The 23,279-nt window shown below is 38.8% G+C and overlaps 1 protein-coding gene and 1 non-coding gene across 3 annotated transcripts in view; one reads left to right on the top strand and one right to left on the bottom strand.

Annotated features, from left to right (window-relative positions):
• Positions 1 to 1,760: 1,760 nt before the first annotated feature.
• The window catches only part of LOC117295028 (exportin-7-like), a 35,599-nt gene continuing 14,080 nt past the window's right edge, over positions 1,761 to 23,279 (bottom strand). The window contains exons 10-27 of one of the 2 annotated variants that reach the window (XM_033777589.1): positions 23,030 to 23,149; positions 21,999 to 22,145; positions 20,304 to 20,534; positions 19,379 to 19,511; positions 18,599 to 18,704; positions 17,005 to 17,140; positions 16,194 to 16,267; positions 15,538 to 15,682; positions 13,202 to 13,429; positions 12,812 to 12,900; positions 12,019 to 12,209; positions 10,602 to 10,656; positions 9,834 to 9,993; positions 5,735 to 5,873; positions 4,377 to 4,546; positions 3,480 to 3,578; positions 3,037 to 3,164; positions 1,761 to 2,097 (exon numbers count right to left, since the gene is read on the bottom strand). In XM_033777589.1, coding sequence (XP_033633480.1) covers positions 1,986 to 2,097; positions 3,037 to 3,164; positions 3,480 to 3,578; positions 4,377 to 4,546; positions 5,735 to 5,873; positions 9,834 to 9,993; positions 10,602 to 10,656; positions 12,019 to 12,209; positions 12,812 to 12,900; positions 13,202 to 13,429; positions 15,538 to 15,682; positions 16,194 to 16,267; positions 17,005 to 17,140; positions 18,599 to 18,704; positions 19,379 to 19,511; positions 20,304 to 20,534; positions 21,999 to 22,145; positions 23,030 to 23,149 — 2,463 coding nt within the window. In that variant the 3' untranslated portion in view covers positions 1,761 to 1,985. The remainder of the gene's footprint in view (positions 2,098 to 3,036; positions 3,165 to 3,479; positions 3,579 to 4,376; positions 4,547 to 5,734; positions 5,874 to 9,833; positions 9,994 to 10,601; positions 10,657 to 12,018; positions 12,210 to 12,811; positions 12,901 to 13,201; positions 13,430 to 15,537; positions 15,683 to 16,193; positions 16,268 to 17,004; positions 17,141 to 18,598; positions 18,705 to 19,378; positions 19,512 to 20,303; positions 20,535 to 21,998; positions 22,146 to 23,029; positions 23,150 to 23,279) is intronic. The other variant, XM_033777591.1, reaches the window with a different exon arrangement.
• On the top strand, positions 14,650 to 14,722 carry Trnas-aga. The gene has a single exon. It is a non-coding gene; the product is annotated as a tRNA-Ser (tRNA).

Raw genomic sequence — 23,279 nt, 5'->3', positions numbered from 1 at the left:
AATATATAAAAAAAAACGGGGGAAAAAATGGGGTCGGGGGGGTTTTGAACGGTCGGACGGCGACGATCAACAATTTTTTTTTATGTGGCCTTATTTTGTGGAAATATATATAATAATGTCTCATTCCCTTTCAATGAAATGGATGGTTTGATGAGACACATTTTGTTTCTTAACCAACTGAAAGTTCTGCTAACCAAGATTATTCCTATCAACTTTGTCCCCAATGTTGTACAATAACCAAACCACACAGTCACCAAACAATGGTTGAACTGCACAAAGACACAGGCCTAGAATTACACGCTGGCCAAGGAGGCCCTCAGATAGAAGTGCCCAATAGAAGTCCACAATTCCAAAGGAACCGATGGTTTCGAAAAGGACCTATGACTTCAGTGACTCTACATATTTCAAACCGAAAACTTGCATTTCTAGGAACCAAAGTTTCCCAGAACACTACTTTTTGGCCATGGAGAGAAACCCACAATTTAGTTTGACGACTTAGAAAATTTGTACAAGTGTTATTTCATAGCGTGTAACATACGTTCTACCCTGTGTGACACTTCAATATTCCAAACCAATTGAACCAAAATGAACCAATTGCCCAGGCAGCAACTTTAAAAAAGTTCTTTTTGAATCAAAATCCATCCAATATTTACCAAAACAAAAGAAAAAACTTCAACATTACTTAATGACGTTATTTTCAGTGAATTATTTGAGGATTTGGAAAGTTCTGTTCTTCCATGAACAACCTTCAAGGCGTCACAGTAAACAAAAAACAAGGATGAGTTTTGGCTGCAATGTCAAAATTAAAAAATAAAAATAATAATAAACAGTTTGTTTATGCCATTTTTGTTGCCTTAATTAAGAAACCTGTCTCAAAGCGATTTTTACATTTTTTGGTAACTGTAGGTTTTCCCGGCCAATTTGAACATAAAATCCATTCATTTTAATACACGCCTCATTGAATTTCGTATAAAAATTAAATTTCTGGTTGAATCAGCATTCAACAGTCAAAAGGAGTTATTCAACTTCACCAGTTTAGCATTCACTGTTCAAATAAGATCATATTACTTCATTAGGCCGCAAGATTCATTCAATTTCGGAAAAACAAGCAGCAAGAGCTGGTCAACCTTTAAATTTCATCAAGTTCAAAATAGGAAGGAGAAAGTAAACTTTCTTAAAAAGAATGGTCATTTTGCATGCCTATAAATAAAAAAAAAATGACTGAAGTGAATCTGAATGGGAGAAACCAAGTCATGTGTGCTTGAAAGCGAAATTGAACACATTACAACTCATGAGAAATCATAGTTAAGGCCGAGTCACACTGCAGCGATAACGACAACGATAACGATAACGACGCAAAGAGAACGCATTCTATTGGTTGAATTGCTCCACGCAGAATACGCCCACGCTTATTCAACCAATCGAGGGTGTGCATTTTATCGTTATCAGGGCCTGTGTGACCAGGCCTTTAGACTGGATTTGGGGAAAAGGCGTTAATTTGACTGCATGTTACTAATATTGAATGATTTTTTGCAGAAATTTGGTCTGGAAAACCCTTTAAAAGTCTGTGTCCAAAACGAGGATTTCAGCTACAGCTACAGCTAGATCAGCGTTTCTTCCTGTGTTGAAGAAGTCGCAGTTTTGGACATGGCTTTTAAGCCCGGTTCATACTTCCTACAAATGCGATGCCACAACTCTGTTTTTGCTGCAAAATTCGCAGGAAAGTTGAGCACAACTCAAGTGCTGCAAATTATTTGTTGTGAATTTGTGACGTCAACATTCACACCGCATTTGCAGGAAGTATGAACCTGGCTGTATTGTTTTCTTCAAAAGAATCTTCAGATTGTCCAGAATGATTTCATGTTCTTTGATCATACAAAAGTCATACTATCACAGTCTTATGGCTGTGTGAGGGGGAGAAAAACCCCTCACTATTTTATCATTTTTTACAGTTTATTCTACAAAACCTTGGGGTTGGTCTTTGGCTAGCTCATCATATCAGCACTATTCAGAGATGAAACTAAAGAAGAGGAACTCGTTGAGGTTTTCAGTGAGTCGTTGACGTCACGACGGAACACGGACAGGTTCTGGGTGAATCTGTACAGCAAGGAGAAATCGGATGGATATAACAACAAATTAAATAAAGTAGTTTAGACATTTATTGCAATATTGGCAACAACAAACAAAAGTTTCAATTGTAGCTAAAGCATTACAGTTGACTACAAACAGTGAATGAAACATCATTATTACAAATTTAAGATACTTAGACTGTTAACGTTATTACCAATATGGAGAAAAATGTGAAGCAGGGTGTTTTAAAGATTTTCCCTGTGACAAACATATGGATCAGATAAAAAGTGTTCTTGAACAAGGTACGTGTATCTTTCAATCTGACATAAAATATTGTGTAATGCTCTTGCCAAATGGGAGACAGCTCAAGAAAAAGTTCTTAGAAGATTCTAAATAGCAACTCTATGAAGTTGGGCCCAGATCATGTTTTTCCATGGAATCAGGCACAAAGTCATAATCAGAGTCAAAACAGTTTGGGTGATGAGTTGCATGATCTTGGTATTTAAAGGCAGTGGACACTATTGGTAATTACTCAAAATAATTATTGGCATGAAACCTTACTTGGTACAAGTAATGAGGAGAGGTTGATAGTATAAAACATTGTGAGAAACGGCTCCCTCTGAAGTGATGTAGTTTTCAAGAAAGAAGTAATTTTCGCTGTGAATTTGATTTCGAGACCTCAGATTTAGAATTTGAGGTCTCGAAATCGAGCTTCTGAAAGCACACAACTTCGTGTGGCAAGGTGTTTTTTTCTTTCATTATTATCTCGCAACTTCAACGACCAATAAGCTCAAATTTTCACAGGTTTGTTATTTTATCCATCTGTTGAGATACACCAAGTGAGAAGACTGGTCTTTGACAATTACCACTAGTGTCCAGGGTCTTTAAAGGATTCAAGTAATCAGTTTCACCTTTTTCGTTTTTGGGGGTTTTTTTTTTTGGGGGGGGGGTGTTGTAGGTTTTTACCTGTCTCTGTTTTTTGTACGAAGGTTGGCTTCGATGCCGTCCATTAAGTTCTTAAAACACATCCTCATGTCTTCCTGTTTCTCCACAGGCTGGGAGTTGATGATGCTCTCTCGTAACTCTGTGAAGTACTGAAACGCAAGAAACAAATAAATTTATCAATCATTTGGTAAACTTTCTTTTTCCAATTTCCTGGGGAGTGATTTGATTCATTGGTTTGTTGTCTACAATCAGATCTTCATTTGATTTAAATTTTCAAAAAAAATAATCCACCATCAAATAAAAAATTTTAAGTTAAAAAAAATATATAAACCATTTGGAAAGGCTTACCTGATTTTTTTGATTTAGGGTTTTTAGTGACTGTTTTGTTGGTTTATACTACTTCATAAACCCTAAATTTGCAGGAAGATTCCTAAAATGTCCATTGGTTTGTAGTTTCTACTTACATCTTCATTGAGTAATACAAGTCCCAGAAGGGGTCTGGACATAGACCACTGGTTACGACAATCTTCAAACATGATGATATTCAGCACTGACGACAACATCTGGAATCAAAGGGAAACAATTTTATTTTTTTATTTTGTTTGAATGAAAACACCACGAGGCCAGATGGCCAGTTCATAGTGAGGGCTACACTTCACTGATTTGGGTTATCAACCCAAATCAACTGCCACCAGGGGGCTTGTTGCCACCTAATCCTGGGGCCAAAACAGGGTTACCCCCCTTCACAGTCCCTAAGGATGGAGGCATGGGTATTATCCACTACGAGCGTAGCTGGCAGATCAGAATAGAATATCTACCAAACTTTTTTCAAAACACTTATGATCAAGTGCCTTGCTCAAGGGCACAAGTGTCATGAATGGGTGTCAAACCCACACTCTGCTGCTGACAACACCAGAGCTCGAGTCCGGTGGACTAGACTGCTCGGCCACGACACGCCACAAAAATGCATAACACATGGTCAGAAACACAGATAGCTGTGTACAGTCAACCATCAGTCTGGAGTCCCCATTGGCACCAAGTCCACACCATTTACCCAATCTATGTAACCTTACAATAGCACCCAATTGTACCCTATTACTTCAACAATCCAATCACCGAACATCCCAATGCACCCTACAGTACCCATTTTACCCCATCACATCCATCCATCACATTACCCACTTTTTTTGGGAGCAAATCAAAAAGCACCCCATGTGCCCACTTTACCCAAAATACACCCATTAGATCCTATCCTAATACACTCATCCTAGCCATTTTATCCCACAACACCAATTTTAGCACAGGTCTGGTCCATTTTACTATACTACCACAAGTTCTAGTTTTTTGTTTGATTATCTCACCTGCTGTAAAATCGCCGGTGGTACCTCCATGATTCTGGGGAAGTTGTCGTTCTCCTTTTTGGCTTTCTTACTTGTCGATTTGGATATTCTCTTGAAGAGATACGTTACAATAGAATCCAATGTTGCACAACATCCAGTGCACACCATCGTGTCTGACGGGAACAAAACAACTGTTTACGTTTATGAATGATCGTCATCTAATATGGGGAATTCATTTCTGAGTAATACACATCAGCAATTTTCCTTTCACATACACAGAGCTGTCATATTTTTGGGGCTACATGCATTTAGATTTTCATTGATTTGAAATTATAACCAACAATAGACCAGGCTCAATTTCATAAAGCTGTAAGCAGAAAAATGGTGCTTAGCAACTTTTTCTGCTGCCCTCACATGTACCCATTGACCCCTGGGTGAAGAAGAGCATTACAGTTAAGTGTCTTGCTCAAGGACACAAGTGTAATGACCGGGATTTGAACTGCCATGACACCCAACAACTGCTGCAAATAATATTGGCTTTCAAGGAACAAATTTTACACTTTTGACCGCATGCCTGTGATTTTTGCCTTTGGCCATCGAACTCCTAACTGGACAAGTCCGATGGGCTTGTGTTTTTCATTTGAATATCAATACCCAACTGTGTATATGATTTTTATATTTTCAAATTTGTACTTTGAACCTGATTAATATCTTTAAATTCAGTTGAGAATTGAAGAATACTTAATAAGACAAATGATACTAATTTTATCTTATTATAATTATTTATTATTATTTATTCGGCATAAAAACACATACAAAATACAAAAACAAAAGCCAGGGACATATTTGCCTGGAATTTACAAAAAAACTGAAGCCCAAAGGCCTTCAATTCCAATATCCCTGGCCACTCTTAGTGCTTGTTCAAATAAAATAAGTTATAATGTTACACTGTAGAGAAAGTTCTTTCTTATTTAGATTCTGGTCCTGTAAAACAAATTCTGGGGTGGATTTCACAAAGAGTTAGGACTAGTCTTTTCTCAAGTTAGGACGAGTTGCTCATCCTAACTAAGGACTAGCCATACGTTTTTAATATCTCCTAGGACTAGTTCTAAGTTAGGACTAGTCTTTACTCTGTGTGAAATTGGTCCCTGGGGTCGAATTCACAAAGAGTTAGGAGATATAAAAAACATATGGCTAGTCCTAAGTTAGGACGAGTAACTCGTCCTTACTAGAGATAAGACTAGTCCTTACTTTTTGCGAAATCGGCCCCCTTGTTCAGTAAAAGATGAGCTACAGGCCCTGCAGTCTTGTGGAACTTGATTCCAAATTCAAGCCCTGACTTTGTTCTTCCTACGACGAGACTTCTTTTATACACTTACCTAGTGCTGTGAGCCCCTCCGATATTGAGGATAGAATGTGCAGGAATACACGGGGTTCCAGACTGCTTAGGAATCCCATGTGATCTTGAGCCAGACACTCTAGTAAGCTGTAGTAATTCAAGCTGAGCTTTGGATAATCCTGTGGGGGATTAAGAGATAATCTGATAAACCTTCAGTGGACTGAATTGGACGAAATTCAATGTAATCTTTACATCAGGGGTATCTTCATGGTAATCATTGTAAGGATACAAGTTTCAGAGAGAAACAGAATTCTCTACCTTCCCAACTTTTTATGAAGTGATTAAATGCCTCAAGAGTACAAGTGTCAAGACCAGTAATCGAGACCCACACTCTGCTGCTGGCAACACCAGAACTTGGGTATGGTGAACTAGACCACTCGGCCACGACACCCCACTGTCTGTCATTTATCACACGCCTGGAATGTCATCTTGGTGAGGGCAAGGCCATTTTCGTTTTCCAAAGGGCACTTCTATTGAGAAATCTTGTTGCTGCTGACAATACCAGAGCTTGGGTCTGGTGAACTAGAGCGCTTAGTCTTGGTTCCAAGACCATTGGTGTTGCGCGGTCACACACAACCAACGTTCCGATTATGCACGGCAAAAACTGTACACGCTTGTAATGAACGAACGCTAGCGGGCGCTCTGTTTCTCTGATTTCCGGATCTCACCATGTCCTGTGCTCACCAAGGTCTAGGACATTTGCAAATTGAAGGCGTGGCCAGACTATGTAAATTACTTTTAATGTATGCAATATTCATATCACGTGACGAATTGAAGATGACTATTCAAACTAGACCGAGTCAAAGGTCAATATGATCGGCGCTCTATTTTTAATAATCTTTGCTCAAAGAGTAATTCCGTGGTCATTATAGGCCTATTAAAAGGAAAACAGTGAAATTTTAAGTATAGACTACCTATTCAGATTACGGATACGTGACGATTTGAAATCGTAAATAATGGTCAAAAATCTAACGTAAGATTAGCATTCAGAGAGTCCGTGTAACGGACGCTTGTACAGCCGCACGGCGTGGAGCAATCGGAACGTGAAATAAGCCTTGTGGAATATCACGTACCGCCCATGCCGTGTCTTGTGGGGGTTGGAGGTGTTAAATCCCGGGCGCTATGAACTCCCAGCTTGCTGGTGTCGACTCCGTTGTTTCTTATGATCGCAACGTTCCAATATGCTCCATTTTGATTCATGGCCCCCTAATTTCTTTTTGTTATGAGTTTTCAGGTAATTTTGATGATGTCAAAACGTAGGAATATCGCATTTTGTTATATTGACAGTGTTATTGTGTGAGTAGCTTAAAAATATTATGAGAATTTTTTATAAAAGGTTGAAATAAAAATAATGCTAAAACAAATTCCCTCAAAGCATAATTTTGCCAAACAAAGTATTATTTTTTAATTCTGTGAATGAAGAGTTATTTTTGAGGTAGTGATTAAACTGGGCAACTAGTGGAATTTAAGACCTGACTATTCGCCTCAAATAACTGGGAGTTGAATAGCAGTAGTCGCCACCCGACAAGCAATCAAAATTCGCAATTTCTCATGAGTTGTTCCAAAAGATATTGTTATGACTACATTCCAAAAAATATTATATGGTTACGTTCCAAGCTGCGCAGCTACTCGGCTACGTTTACGTTCCAAGATACGCTTAGGTCTACGTTCCTTCAAGTTACACTATAATATCAAAAGGTATGTTTTCAAGCCCGAGTCAAGCTACGCTTACATTCCAAGATACGCAGCTACGTTTACGTTCCAAGATACGCTTAGGTCTACGTTCCTTCAAGTTACACTATAATATCAAAAGGTACGCTTTCAAGCCCGAGTCAAGCTATGCTTACGTTCAAAGATACGCAGCTACGTTTATGTTCCAAGATGCTACGCTTTAGTCCAAGATATGCTTACGTTCCAAAAGATGTCAACGTTCCAAGCTACACAGCTACTCAGCTGCGCTTACAGATCTGCTTATGTTCCTTCAAGTTACGCTATAATATCAAAAGGTACGCTTTCAATCCCATGTCAAGTTACACTTACGTTCCAAGATACGCAGCTACGAATTACGTTCCAAGATATGCTTACGCTCCAAAAGATACTGTTACGTTCCAAGCTACGCAGCTACTGAGCTACGCTTATACACTCCAAGATACGTTTAGGTTACTCTACAATATCAAAAAGTACGCTTTCAATCCCAAGTCAAGCTACGCTTACGTTCCAAGATCTGCAGCTACGGTTACGTTTCAAAATACATTCTCACAAAGACGCTTTTGAATCCCTCAAGATTTCCTTCCCCCAAGATTAAAAAACTTTCACTGTGAATAACACTACAGGGCCCACCAGTTAATATCTGTTTGGCAGAAAATACTGTACAAAATTTCTTTACTATCCAAAAATTTAGGTGGGCACTAGGCATAAGTCTACAACATTTCAAACTTCAGCCCTGATACTTCACGACGGCAACGACGGCAATTGCCGTCGTTGCCCCTACCGATTGCCGCAATGCCCTTCAAAAAAACAATTTTTCACGACAATGATTGCCGTGCCCTTTTCTCATCATTGCCGCCGTGCCCTTCCTCCCAAAAACAAATTATATTCAACGTTGTCAAAGTTCGAAAATAAGCCCAAAAGTCCCGATGTCTGTGTAAATTTCACGCAACGAAATATACCCCAATTTCACGCACGTAAGGCACAACAGCAGATTTCAGGCCCGTTAGTCGTTGTTCTTTGCGTGCGACAAAAAAAATACTCGAAACATCGAACGCTAGAGGGCGTTTCGGAACTGAGTGATAGCGTGAGATTAAACGCCCTCTAGTGGTAAAATTACGCGAACCAACGCTAAACGCCTTGAGAAAAAGACTTGACGTGTCTTTGCATGCTGGGATAGTGGTTTTCCCCATGCTTGGTACATGTGATGTACCATCATGTACAGCATAGGCGTCTCGCGCACCACATGCATTTATTCTGTCAATATCGTGTCAAAATGGAGCAGTTACGTGGGAATTTTAGCGTCTCTACGAAAAACTACACAACGTGCATGACCAATAGTAGGATTACGTATGAACAAAAATTATTTATTGTATATTGTAAGTAGTTGTTCTTTATTTTGTTGAATTAGATGAATGCTTTCTTTTTTCATTGGGTAACAGTTAGATTAGAAAATGGAAAAATTGGAAGAACTATTTTTTACAGGCAACTCGGAGGTTTTTTTTCAAACTGCCGTCGTGCCCTTCGCAACTTTTTATGATTGCCGTGATGCCTTTCCAAATTTTTGAAAATTGCCTTGGTGCCCTAAATTTTTACAAAAAATCAAGGCAAAACTGCCGTGCCCCTTAAAAGCCGAAGTATCAGGGCTGAAACTTAATTAAAAATTGGCTGGTAACCAGTTTCTGCTAAGCAATACTATTTTGTGCTAACTATAAGCAAATTGTTTAGCCAATACATCAGTGTGGGCCCCTGGCATGTCGGGAGCATAACGCCACGATCGCATTTCAAGCTGCATCATGGCAATGCAGTAGTCTGGATCTGGATATTATACATAGAAAGGTTTGTGGTGGTACCGCAAACCTTTCTTTATGGTATTTCCACCATGTGGCAAAGTTTCAAATCCTACTGATCTGGACATTATTATACTCCGATAAAAACATATACCCACACACACATGCAGAGTATAGCAAAAGTCATGCAACGCAATTACTGCATGCATTGTACACTGCATGCACAACACTGATGAATTATTCATGAGCCAACCACAACGCAGCCTCTGATTGGCTCCACCGGAAAGTCGGGGGAGATTTGCCGAAAAACAATAAAAAAGTTAAGACCCGTTGTTGCAAAAGTGCAAGACCATGGTGAGATCTGAAACAGAGCGCCCGCTAGCGTTCGTTCATTACAAGCGTGTACAGTTTTTGCCGTGCATAATCGGAACGTTAGTTGTGTGTGACCGCGCAACACCAATGGTCTTGGAACCAAGACTATAGAGCGCTTGGCAACGACACCCCACAAAGTGGTAACCCTGTATATTGTAAATCTTGTCCAAAAATCTGTTTCTTGCCTGGACCTGTCGGGATTGAACTTACCAGTAAATCACTGAGAGGTATTGACAGCAGCAACTTGACAAACATCTGAAGCACCTCTTCCAGCGAGCTGTCACCGTAGAGTTGGAAGACGCCAAAGTTGACATAACTCCCCGACAGTACCGCCTTCAGCATACCAAAGCATATCGAGACACCCTTCAGCTTGAGGTCAAAGGTCAAGGAAACATAATTTGCGACTCGGGAGACGAAATATTTTAGATTGGATAACATATTTGTTTACGACTCTCCTGAAATGTTTGCTCTGTGATTTTCATTTTTTTTTTCTCAAAAACTTCTACAGGTAAATTATGCTACATACATGTACATGTACATCTTCATTCACAGTGAGTAGTGATTCATGTCATGGCCAAATATTTGATCTACAAAACATGCGAAAGGTATAAAAACATTTTAAAGACAAAGGTGAGATTCATTGCTGAAACTAGAATCCAACTTTTTAGGAAATTATGTTCAAAGCTGGCATTTACACCTTTTGGTCACCCCTGGAATTATAGATTTCAAGAAATTTGTAGGAATAGCATCATCAGCATTAGAGAAGTAGATCAACAAAGAGCATGAATTCTTTATAACCCAATAAAATAACAGCCACTAATGTTCACCAGACAAAAAGAAAATCAGAATTTGGACATAAGTCTAAAAGGTCTGAGGGTATAATTGAAAAACATACATTAACATCGTTATTGGCCTGAAGGCTAAATGACAACAAAATAACAGGTAACTAAGTGTAACATGAGCAGTGAAAAAGGATATTTCATGGCATAGACTTGGTCCTTTGGAATGTCCCCTAATGTTAATATTCTTGATCCTGTGAGAAGAGGTGAAGAAGAAAAAATCATTAGAATTTGTTTAGGCATTTAAAGGTGGCTTAAAGGTGACTTATTGACTTATTGTTTGCCTATAATAGTCATTATCTCTATGCCCATGTTCCATTGTTTATCTTGTGTATGGAGAATGGAAATAAAGTGAATTGAATGCATCGTGTTTTTGACCGCATGAGGGCGCTCTCAATAGTAACAACGATGCGTTCTGCACAGTTTTAATAGGTGTTCTGTCACTTTTGAACCACTTGCCCGTGGTGGACTAAATTGGATTTAGAGCCCACCACTAAAATCGGTCTAGTAACACTGGTCTCTTGCACAAGATACAATGTTACCACAAACTCAAGACACAATATCAGGGTTTTCCCTTTAACCTTTTAAGTGACTGGCCAGCAGGACCAACTAGCTTGTCATTCCACTAGTAGATCCCCTTTTTCACTGGTCCATATTTCAAACGACATAGGGAAGCTTTTCAACTGAATAAGCTATTCGGACCACTTGGAGTGAATTTTGACTGGTCCTCTGGTGTTTTGACTGGCATTTGGCCAACAGACGACTGTTAAAGACAGTGGACACTATTGGTAATTGTCAAAGACCAGTCTTCTCACTTGGTGTATCTCAACATATACATAAAATTACCATCCTGTTAAAATTTGCGCTTGATCGGTCGTCGAAGTTGCGAGATAATAATGAAAGAAAAAACACCCTTGTCACACGAAGTTGTGTGCTTTCAGATGCTTGATTTCAAGACCTCAAATTCTAAACTTAAGGTCTCAAAATCAAATTTGTGGAAAATTACTTCTTTCTCGAAAACTACGCCACTTCAGAGGGAGCTGTTTCTCACAATGTTTTATACCATCAACCTCTCCCCACTACTCGTTACTAAGTAAGGTTTTATGCCAATCATTATTTTGAGTAATTACCAATAGTGTCCACTGCCTTTAAAGGGAAGGTACACGTTTGGTAATTACTCAAAACAAATATTAACTTAAAAACTAACTTGGTAACGAGCACTGGAGAGCTGTTGATAGTATAAAACACTGTGAGAAAGGGCTCCCTCTGAAGTAGCATACATGTAGATTATGAGAAAGAGGTAGTTTCTCAATAAAATAACAAAAGACTTTTATGCTTATCTGAAAGCACACAAATTCGTCCAATAAGGGTGTTTTTTTCTCTCATCATTTTCTCGCAACTTCGATGACCAATTTAGCTCAAATTTTCAAAGGCTTGTTATTTTATGCTTATGTATGGATACACCAAGTGAGAAGACTGGTCTTTGACAATTACAAAACGTGTACCTTCCCTTTAAGGAAGAACACTGACGCTACAACAAAAAACTATAACCCTACCGTACGCTACCAGCATCTTGCTGGTTTCTCTAAAGAGCAGAATCCCGTTTGGTGAAGAAACGTCAAACTGCAACCGCTGGGATCGGTTCTGAACCAGTTCTGCCATCAGCTTCAGAATAGGGGTGGTCACCATGGGCTCGTGGTACCAGAGCTCTATGGCCCTGTGGAGTATCGGGGTGTATGCTGGGTAGCTGAGGGTGGTTGTTAAGGAAGACTTAGAACGAGTCTGATTTTTTATATATACAAAACTGTAGTGCCTTTTACGTGTAGGATAATGCCCAAGGTGGAGCGTACACCGAGGACACTACACGACTTAACCCACAACATGCTATATTGTTAAATCCCTCCATTACTTCGCACAAATGGCGCGATATTGTTTAATTTAAGTTAATTGTTTGTATGTATCAAGTACACTGTAAGCATGCTCACTCCAGTGAACACCACCAGCATTTTGAATTGATTTAAAGAAGTACTAGTCAAAATGAAATTGATTTATCTGACTTTACGACCTACCTAAAGGACTGTTGTTAACTACAAATGTTAACATGTCTCAACTAAATAACAACGATGTAGCTGATTCACGTGCGAAAAGTCTTTACAATCATTGGGTATGCTCTAACTTGTGCTAAAAACAAACGGTCTAGGCGGCATTTACTAAAAGCCAAAGCCAGTTTTAAACAACCGGTTAAGACCCTGTAGTCACTCTTAAGTATTTTTGAACGTGTTTTGTTTCTATAATAATGGTCTTATACATACAAATAATAAAAAAGGAACGGAAATCTGTAAAGGATACATCCAGTCAAACAGCATCATATAACTGGCCTTTGTGTTGAAGGCAAAGGCAATGCCACGGAGATCTCTGGATAAACCGATTAATGTTCTCTGCATGGGGAAGAAAACATACAAGAAACGTACACACATAAAATCAACTGGGGGTCTCAAAGACAATTTAGAGTAGTTACATCCATTCATACATACATAGGCATTTTTACATCCTCCCACAAAGATCGGAGCGCTTTAAAAAAAAAAAAAACTGACAAAAAGTTTACAATACCAACAAACAATGCAATGATACAGAAAACTATACAAGCAAATAACATTATGGCCTGATTGAACAAATAACTAGGTTTTGAGTTTATTTTTTCAGACAAAACAAAACAAAATTAGACAAATTTGTTGGTACCTTTGTCTCTGCTTCATTCCACGCTGCTCCCTCCGTGGCATTGGCCAGCTGAGCACCAACGAACTGAAACGCCGAGGTGATGGGCAGCATGAAGGACTCAAACCGGTCTTCATCCTCGCCGAGATCGACCATTAGCAGCCTCCCGAGGGCGGTATAGAACGTCGTCCGACACCTCATGTCGCTGACTGAGAATGTTCCATTGATGCCCAGGAATGGGAAGTGTTCACTCTGAAAGGGAATTCATTAATAGATTTAATTTCAGAGATGCTGCTTATGAAGACAGAAGACCAGAAACAATCCCTTGTATCTAGAATTCAGTATCTGTGTACAGCACAGAATACAGTCCTGTATAGGGCAGGGTTCGAAATTAGCGGTCGCCCGGTCGCCAAATGTGAGTGAAAATAGCGGCGGGCGAGTGAAAACCCTTTCTCACTAGCCTGCCAGGCGAGTCAACTAATTATTCCTTTTCACATATAAAAGAGGGTTCAGTGGCAAAATCCCACAGAAAACTTTTACTAAAGCTTTTAAAATAGTAAGTTTGACAATTCTAGATACTTGCTAGATTTAATTTGGCCGTGATCGGCACCTGAATTGCTGTCGTTCGTTTCAGAAAACACGATGCACAAACCACATGGTGCCAAGTATCCTCACAGTACACGATCGCCCACTGGTCCATGCCATATGTATACAGCACATACACAACACACACAGTCGTCCAAAGTCCATTCTGACCAACACTCTGGACACTGTGATTGGCCGATGATGGTCATGATCTTCTTGACTAGACTTCAATGCAGTACACGTTTATGAACGGAGTAAAGAATTGCCGCACGTTGTGCACAATGCCTGCAGACTGTGCACAATGTAAAGCCTTTGAGGAATTCTAATAACATGGACAACTTTTGCCAACAGAGGGCGTTGCGGGGGCAAAGTTCATTGAATTATTTCTTGATGTGCGTTGTTGACTGATCGTTGATTCATGAAGATTTTGTTGCAAACGGAGTTCAAAACATGTTCAAATCAACCGACCCCCTAACCACAAAGTCATTAAAGTTGTTGTTGATGGAAAAGGGATAATTGAAGGAAAAAATTAGATATAAAATCCCCCATGCACGCAATTTTAAGGGCTTCACTTTCGTTTTTGTTTTTGTTTTTTTATTTCAATTTGAACATTTTGTGTATAAATACATGCGGGCTAGTGAAAAAACCTGCGGGCGATCGAGAATTGCAAAGGTCGTGGGTTCGAATCCCAACCGAGTAAAATGGCTGTGATTTTTTTCACAGGACTCGGGAAAGAACTGAGTATACAGTGCTTAATACATCGGTGTATATGGGTAAAAACCAAAAATTAATATTCTTTATCCCCGATGCAAATTTAACATCTATTAAACCGTTTGCAGTACCCACTGCTAAAACATAGGATTCGAACTGCCTCTAGCTACCGGACAATCTCGGTGGTCTAGTTGGTATGACACTGCTCTAGAATTGCACAGGTCGTGGGTTCGAATCCCACCCGAGTAAAATGCCTGTGATTTTTTTTTCACAAAACTCGGGAAAGTCATCGGTGTATATGGGTAAAAACCAAAAATTAATATTCTTTATCCCCGATGCAAATTTAACATCTATTAAATCGTTTGCAGTACCCGCTGCTAAAACATAGGATTTGAACTGCCTCTAGCTACCGGACAATCTCGGTGGTCTAGTTGGTATGACACTGCTCAAAAATTGCAAAGATCGTGGGTTCGAATCCCACCCGAGTAAAATGCCTGTGATATTTTTTTTTTTTCACAGGACTCGGGAAAGTACTGAGTATACAGTGCTTCATACATCGGTGTATATGGGTAAAAACCAAAAATTATTATTCTTTATCCCCGATGCAAATTTAACCTCTATTAAATTTTGGTTGACTCGCCCGGCGGGCGATTGAGAAAAAAAGTTAAGGGAAACCCCTGTAGGGTTAGGTAATGCATTGTTTAAAACATACATTGCTTACTTATAATTATACCCATGCACTGCTACTTACAAATATAGTACATTGCTCGCAGGGTCCAATTTCATAGAGCTGCTTAAGCACAAAATGTGGCTAAGCACAAGAGAAACATGCTTACCGGAATCAGCTAACCAGCCACAATATTATTTATGATTTCATGTTTCCTTAAAAAAACAGGCCCAGTAATTTCATTTGATACAATTATTTTATTGAATAATTTTTTTTTTTTTACATGTAACGATTTTGACTTTAAATATTCTGTGAAAATAAATTACAAGCAGTATTCAGTGCTTAAAGCAGCTGTTTGACGTTGGTAGCCCTGGTAAGGTTTACTCTACTTACTTACCGTATGATTTCTAAGCATGAACTGCACTGCATCCAGCTTGACGAGCTTACGGACGCTGCTGTACCCGATGGACAAATCACTAAGAAGCTGTAGGGTCTTGGCAATAATGGGCTCACTCCGACCCCAATATTTCAGGTTTGTGATGCTGCAGAAATAAACAAGGTAAACTTCAAATAAAATGTCGGGGAAAAAACCATTTTTGGTTATCTGAAATGAGGAACTCCAATGTGAAATTAATTGTTTGTGATGTAATCATTTTCCAATAGATAGAGTCCTCATATGAGTGGGAACAAAGATTCCAAGTTTACTCTCACATTCAAACCGGGTAAATTGTCCTTCAATATCCAGTGCAAAACTTGTCAACATCCAAACATCTGATGACATATTTTTGGTCTATATGCTTCTGTAAAAAAAATTACAGGAAATTGTTGGTTCATTCGTGACTTTTTGAGAGTGCAATTTAAAACATAATGACATCAAATTTCAACAACTAATTATGGATCTTTACATTCCAAGGAGGTATTGTTTGCTACCCAAAAGGTCAAATTCAAGGCCATCTTAATTGAATACTATCGAAAGTCAGAAATGAACCAAAAATTCCCCCCCACACAAAAATGTACAATGACATGCTCTAAATAATTTTGTTTCAAACCTACATTTTTCCAATGAATACACTAAGCACCGTTGACTCATCCTGCAGGCCCAATACTTGCGATAACGTTCTATAAAGCTGTGAAATAAATAACCAAAAACATATAGAGAATATTAATTTAAGGCAAACAATTTATAAAAATTGGAAAAAGAGAAGTACCACTGAAATGACTTTAATCAATACTGTACATCGGTATTTGAACAAAACTATACAGAGCTACAAAGAATACCTAAAGTCCAGATCATTGCTGAAGGCTGTGAGAGTATACCATCATGAACACTCTACTAATCTGCGTATTATCTCGCACATAGTGATGCAAACTCAACAGCGCCCTAAATAAGGTCAAAACAAGACCAACATTATGGGGAAAGCTCCATTCAAGACACTGGACACTATTGGTAATTGTCAAAGACCAGTCTTCTCACTTGGTGTATCTCAACATATGCATAAAATAACAAACCTGTGAAAATTTGAGCTCAATTGGTCGTCTAAGTTGTGAGATAATAATGAAAGAAAAACACCCTTGTCACAGGAAGTGGCGTGCTTTCAGATGAATGATTTCGAGACCTCAAATTCTAAATCTAAGGTCTCGAAATCAAATTTGTGGAAATTTACTTCTTTCTCGAAAACTACTTCAGAGGGAGCCGTTTCTCACAATGTTTTATACTATCAAGAGCTCCCCATTACCCGTTACCAAGTAAGGTTTTATGCTAATAATTATTTTGAGTAATTACCAATAGTGTCCACTGCCTTTAAAGAATATCCGAGTAGTCAAAGTCTGAAAATAGAGACATCATTTTGAGATAACACATTACCTTTGAGGATTTTTGGACCTGATTGCCCAGGTAGATCTTGGTGAACTGCTCAAAGAAGCTGAGCATTGCCAGGTCTAGTTTCTCACATCCTCCCTGCGCTAACTTAGCATCAGTCAGGTTCATCAGCTGCAAAACTCTGTGAAGGAGACAAATGCAAATGAGACATCCGGATCTTTGAAAATGTTACTTAGTCAGCAGGGGTCGATTTCACAAAGAGTTACATGTAGGGCTCATCTTATCTCGAGTTAGGACGAGTAACTCTAGTATTAATCTTAAGTTTTACATGCTACATGTACAGTGCAAGGCTGGGACTCGTCCTAAGTCCTAAGATTAATCCTAAGTTAGGATGAGTTTGGTGAAATCGACAGCAGCTCCACTTTTCCAAGACTTTAGCTCAGAGAAGACTGAGAATCAACATGTCCGCTGTGCGTTAAGTGAAATTATTTATGTGCTTCAGGCAAATAAGTTTCAAGTTCTAACAGGGTTAAAACTTTCAAACTACAACCTTCAAAATTAATATTAATATTATTAGTATTATCTAGTTTGTATATACTCAGCGCCTTGAGTACCTTGTTTGGTAGATACGTGCGCTATATAAGACTTCAATATTATCTATTTCTGGTAATGAAACCAAGGAAGCCTCATAAGTTAACTTTAGCTCACAAGTGTGACAAACCCAATTTTAAAGCAATAATAATATTTTTTCTATATTTTTACCACATCTAGCCATGTTGATCACTTTTTAATGTTGTAAATACAATTACAATCAATGGCCTGCTTTTATCTATTGATGTTCAGATTTTAATTGGTCTTTTGCTTGTATTTCTTGATTATAACATTTTCAATTCTTGTCTGTTGTTTTGTTGTATTGTCACATCATTTTTTAATTTTTTTTTAATTCAATGTGCAATTTTCAATGTGTAAATTTAGGGGAGTGGCTTAACTATTTCACATATTTTTTTATTTTTTTATTTCCAATTTGGCTTCTATTTAATTTCAAATTTTAATTTTATGTAAAGTTGCTGTAATTCAGCCTTTGTGCTGCGAGGACAGTTTTTTTATAAACCATTTTATCTATCTATCTAAACAATGGTGTTTGCTATGCACTGTGAACCAGAAACACCAGAGTAAACCTCTAATCTTCCACGATTGGAGCTCCATGTTTATGCACTACACTACCAATCCTAGAACACAGGACCTACTACAAATGTCATGACTTGGACTAGAACCCAAACTCTGCTGATCAGAAACACCAGAGCTTGAGTCGATACTCTTATATGCTCAGCCGCGACACACCAAACCAAGAATGGGACTAGAACCCACACCTTGCTGTTCTGAAACACCAGAGCTTGAGTCCGATGCTCTTAACCAGTCAGCAACGACACACCATAACGTTAACCATGAATGAAAGGCCATGAGAGGACCAACTCTCCTGCAATGCTCTTGATTTCAAAGCGTTAGTAAGGAAGTACCTCAACACAGTGAAGACAGATTGCGTTTAGCCTTCGAAAAAAGACTCTGCAAGGGTCGACACTATTTTTGTGCAGATTTTGTTTAAATTACATTTTTTTTAGGTCAGGAAGAGGAGTATCACCTGCAAACAAGCTGCCCGTCCAGAGCGTCGTGCTCCTCTGCACTCGTGAAAGATACCCTGCCACCAATCTGAGCACCGATTATGTACACCAACCACGTCAAGCGACCTGTCAATTTAGTAGATGTTAGTTTTTCATCGAGGATAAAGAATAGAATTAATTTTTACCCTTACACCAATGAGTAAAAAGCACTGTCAGACTCAGTGCTGTAATGAGTTCTGTGCAAAAAATCCACAGCGGATCACCTGGGAGGGCTTTGAACCCACAACCTTTGAGTTGCTAGAGCAGATGTTTTACCACTAGATCATTATGGCTGAAGCATGCTGAATGAAACAAAGTCCTTAAAATGTCTTATTTTGTATATTATCTTTGGTTTTAAAAGCCCAGCAGTGCAATCTGGGGAATTATACATTGGGAATTATACATGGCTTGATCTTAATGATTTCTATAAATATAAGCTAAAAAGTCCCCCCTCGAGCAATATGTATTAAGACTTACTCTGTTGGGTTGCCAGCTCAAACCCTGAAGCATTGTTAAAAAACTAAGAAATACATTTTTTTTATTACTTTTTGACTTTTTTTTTTTTACATTTTGGTGAACCAATTCCTTGGGTTATGATCAAGCAATATGTGTAAAGAAACTTAGAAATACATTGTTAAAAAACTAAGAAATACATTATTATTTTTTTTTTTACTTTTTGACTTTTTGTTAGTGTTTTTTTGGGTACATTTTGATGAACAAATTCCTGGGGTTATGATCAAGCAATACGTGTCAAGACTTACCCTGTTGGGTTGCCAGCTCAAACCCTGAAACATTGTTCCGGATCAGTTCCTCGTATTTCTGTGCCGACGTGTCGAACAGCTGGAAGAGGAGTGTGCAGGTTTTCTCATACTCACACCGGCCGATTGTGGATAACTGAAGAAAGAAAAACCGGATCAGTGATTAATAGCAAAAAAATAGTTATAAGCCTGACGTTTTTACCCTAAAAGAGTCCCTTTCGGAGGCTAAATGACAACACAACAAACATGAACAGGTATACAAGTGTGGTATACACGTGTTCATGTGTATTAAAATTGTGACTGAAATATTCTGCCAACCAGGGCTGTTGGGTTGGCGTAGTGGTATCTTTCCCCGCATTCAACCTCTAGGACCCTGTTTTGAATCACAACAGAGGAACTATGTGGATTGGGTTTTCAGTCCCTACCCGACTGCGTGGGTTTTTCCAGGAATAATTCTCTTATGAAACTTATACTTCCTTCCTTATCTTCTCTCCATTGGGCTCTCAGCAGTGATTAACACTGAAAACCTCAGGGAAATACACAACATCTCCCTCTTTCAGCAGCAACTGAAGACATACCTGTTCACACTTGCTTTCCCTACCACTTCAGAATTCTCTCCTTTCCATCTTGACCAGCACCTTTGAATGCTTTTTTTAAATCAGATTCAATGCGCTTTTACGAATGCTGTGTTAATATTATTGTTATTAAGTTCACTTAATAGGGCTTGATAGCTCAGTTGGTAGAGCGCCGGCACGTTAATCCGGAGGTCTTTGGTTCGAATCCCACTCTAGTCAATTCTTTGTTCAACCCAAAAAAATCATTTCAAAATTTACCTAGTCAGTTTCGCTTATGGTTTATATTGATAAGTTCACTTTTCTGAGAGTCATTGGCTTCAAAAACAGAAAAAAAGTAAATGAAATGAAAATACCTGGTCTAACTGTTGCTGTACCATCCCGGCGTCGTCCAGCGGATCCTCCAGTCCGTCTCTCAGGATCGCAGCGACTGTATCCATTCTGGAGGTCACATAGGCTTTGGTGACCTCGGGGGTATATACCTCAAGTAAGTGAGGCTCAGTGGCCTTGACGTAGGGTACGGAGGCCACCATCCGCTGCCACAGGGTCAGTAGGTAATGAATACTATTGGGGGCAAACTGCCACACCTAGCAGACAAAAAAAAAAAATCAGAGATTCTCATTTTTTCATGCAGCTAGATTTATAATAAAATAAAAATATTAAAATATAAAGGAAGAATATCATATTCTAGAGCAGTGTCTTACCAACTAGACCACCGACAGGCATTACTCAGGTAATATGCCTGTGATTTGTCCACAGAGCTCAGGAAAGTACAGAGTAAACAGTGCTAACACACATCGGTGTAAGGGGAAAGTACAGAGTAAACAGTGCTAACACACATCGGTGTAAGGGGAAAGTACAGAGTAAACAGTGCTAACACACATCGGTGTAAGGGGAAAGTACTGAGTATACAGTGCTAACACACATCGGTGTAAGGGGAAAGTACTGAGTATACAGTGCTAACACACATCGGTGTAAGGGGAAAGTACAGAGTAAACAGTGCTAACACACATCGGTGTAAGGGGAAAGTACTGAGTATACAGTGCTAACACACATCGGTGTAAGGGGAAAGTACAGAGTAAACAGTGCTAACACACATCGGTGTAAGGGGAAAGTACTGAGTATACAGTGCTAACACACATCGGTGTAAGGGGAAAGTACAGAGTAAACAGTGCTAACACACATCGGTGTAAGGGGAAAGTACAGAGTAAACAGTGCTAACACACATCGGTGTAAGGGGAAAGTACTGAGTATACAGTGCTAACACACATCGGTGTAAGGGGAAAGTACAGAGTATACAGTGCTAACACACATCGGTGTAAGGGGAAAGTACTGAGTATACAGTGCTAACACACATCGGTGTATTTGGGTAAAACCCAAATGAATATTCTTTCTCTCCAGTGCAAATTTCTATTATTTAATAAATGTGGTACCCACTGCTAAAATATAGGATTCAAACTGCCTCTATCTAAGCTTGGGCAATATCAGGATATTATCGAAGATCGCGATATTAATTTGGAAACGATTTCGATATCAGATGAATTTGGTTTTAATCGAAATATCAATATACCGCGATATATCGCGATAATCGCGATATATCGCAATATCAATTAAATATCGCGATGTATTTGCTTGCTCCCCATAGGTTTGGAGTAAAACCAGAAGAATAGGTCATTAGAACACCTCTCTTATGCTATGACTGTCTCTTCTACAACTTTCACTGGGAGTTTGAAGACTGGTGATGTCAAATTTCATTAATTGCGATTATATCGAATATCGCGATGTATTGTCAGCGATATATCGTGAATTAAATAAATCGATATCGCCCAAGCTTTACCTCTATCTACCAGGCAATCTCGGTGGTCTAGTTGGTAAGACACTGCTCCAGAATTGCAAGGGTCGCGAGTTCAAATCCCATCTGAGTAATATACCGGTGATTTTGACAGTACTGACACACATCGGTGTATATGGGTAACACCCAAATTGTTTTTCTACATCCCAAATGCAAATTTCCGTCTATTAAGAAAAATATCATAAACAAAAGACTTTACCTGTAGACTCGTAATAGTGAACTTGGCAATGAGCGCAATGACGTCCGAGTAGTTCTCGACCTTAACGAGTTCACCCAGCTGATAGTTTGACTTGAGTCTCGCCAACAGACGACAGAACTCGTGATAGTTTCCCGCATCTGAGAGGCTCTGTTGAGTACAAAAACACAAAAAGATTAGGGGTCGATTTCACCAAAAATTAGTCCTAACTTAGGACTAGTCCTAGGAGATATTAAAACCTTATGGCTAGTCCTAAGGTAGGACAAGTAACTTGTCCTACATGTAACTCAAGACAAGACTAGTCTAAACTCTTTGTGTAAAACCCACCCCAGAGAGACTATATCTACTGGAAAATTAGAGCATAAAAAAATCCAAACAAGAAACATAATAATACAGGGGTGGATTTCACAAAGGTAGTTCTAACTTAGGACTAGTCCTAGGCAATGCTAAGAGATAGGACCAGTCCTAAGTTAGGATGAGTTACTGGTCCTAACTTAGGACTGGTCCTATCTCTTAGCATTGCCTAGGACTAGTCCTAACTTAGGACTACCTTTGTGAAATCCAACCCATGGCATTTATAAAGCGCTCTACAAAGAACACAGCGCCTCACAATCAACAACAGATTTAAACAAAATGAAAAAAAAACAATATATAATAAACAGATCATAAGCTGGAAAATAGGCCATTTTTTGAGTTAGTCTTGAAGGTCGCAGATTTATTGCCCACCACTCAAATTAGTGTAGCTACAACCCTGCCTATTTCCATTCACATAAAGAGGTCAAATTTAAAGTCATGTCCGGATATGACATTTTTCAATGTAGTATGTTCAACACAGTATCCCAATTTCTTAACACAAAAGTACATTTTTTTTTTATGTTATTTCTGTTGACATTGTTACTGACAAAATTTGATTAAAGAAATGAACAGTAATTAATAGCAATGTCTGGGCATTTTGTGATGATTATTTATAAATGAATGGTCAGTAAAAGGTTAAGGAAGAAGCGCAGAGGTTTTTATTTATTCATTTTTTTTACCTGAGGGTTTTCAAGGATGCCTCTTACACCATTGACAAGATGAGACAAGAACTTGGCCCTCTCTGCATTGTTGAATAACGACCGACGCACCGATGCAATCTGGACTAAACACGTCAATGCCTGTAAAATAAGAAATGGTTCTGAAATTTTGAAACTAGTAGTTCTAAACAGGTTCCTCTATAATCAGGTATGATATTTGGCCTTTGAAAAAAAGTAGGGAATATTTATACCGAACTGGTTGTTATTATTA

Source organism: Asterias rubens, chromosome 9, assembly GCF_902459465.1.
Source record: "Asterias rubens chromosome 9, eAstRub1.3, whole genome shotgun sequence".
In the NCBI taxonomy this organism is placed as follows: domain Eukaryota; kingdom Metazoa; phylum Echinodermata; class Asteroidea; order Forcipulatida; family Asteriidae; genus Asterias; species Asterias rubens.
Note: the sequence above shows the minus strand (reverse complement) of the source record. Positions and strands in the feature narration are given on the sequence as shown.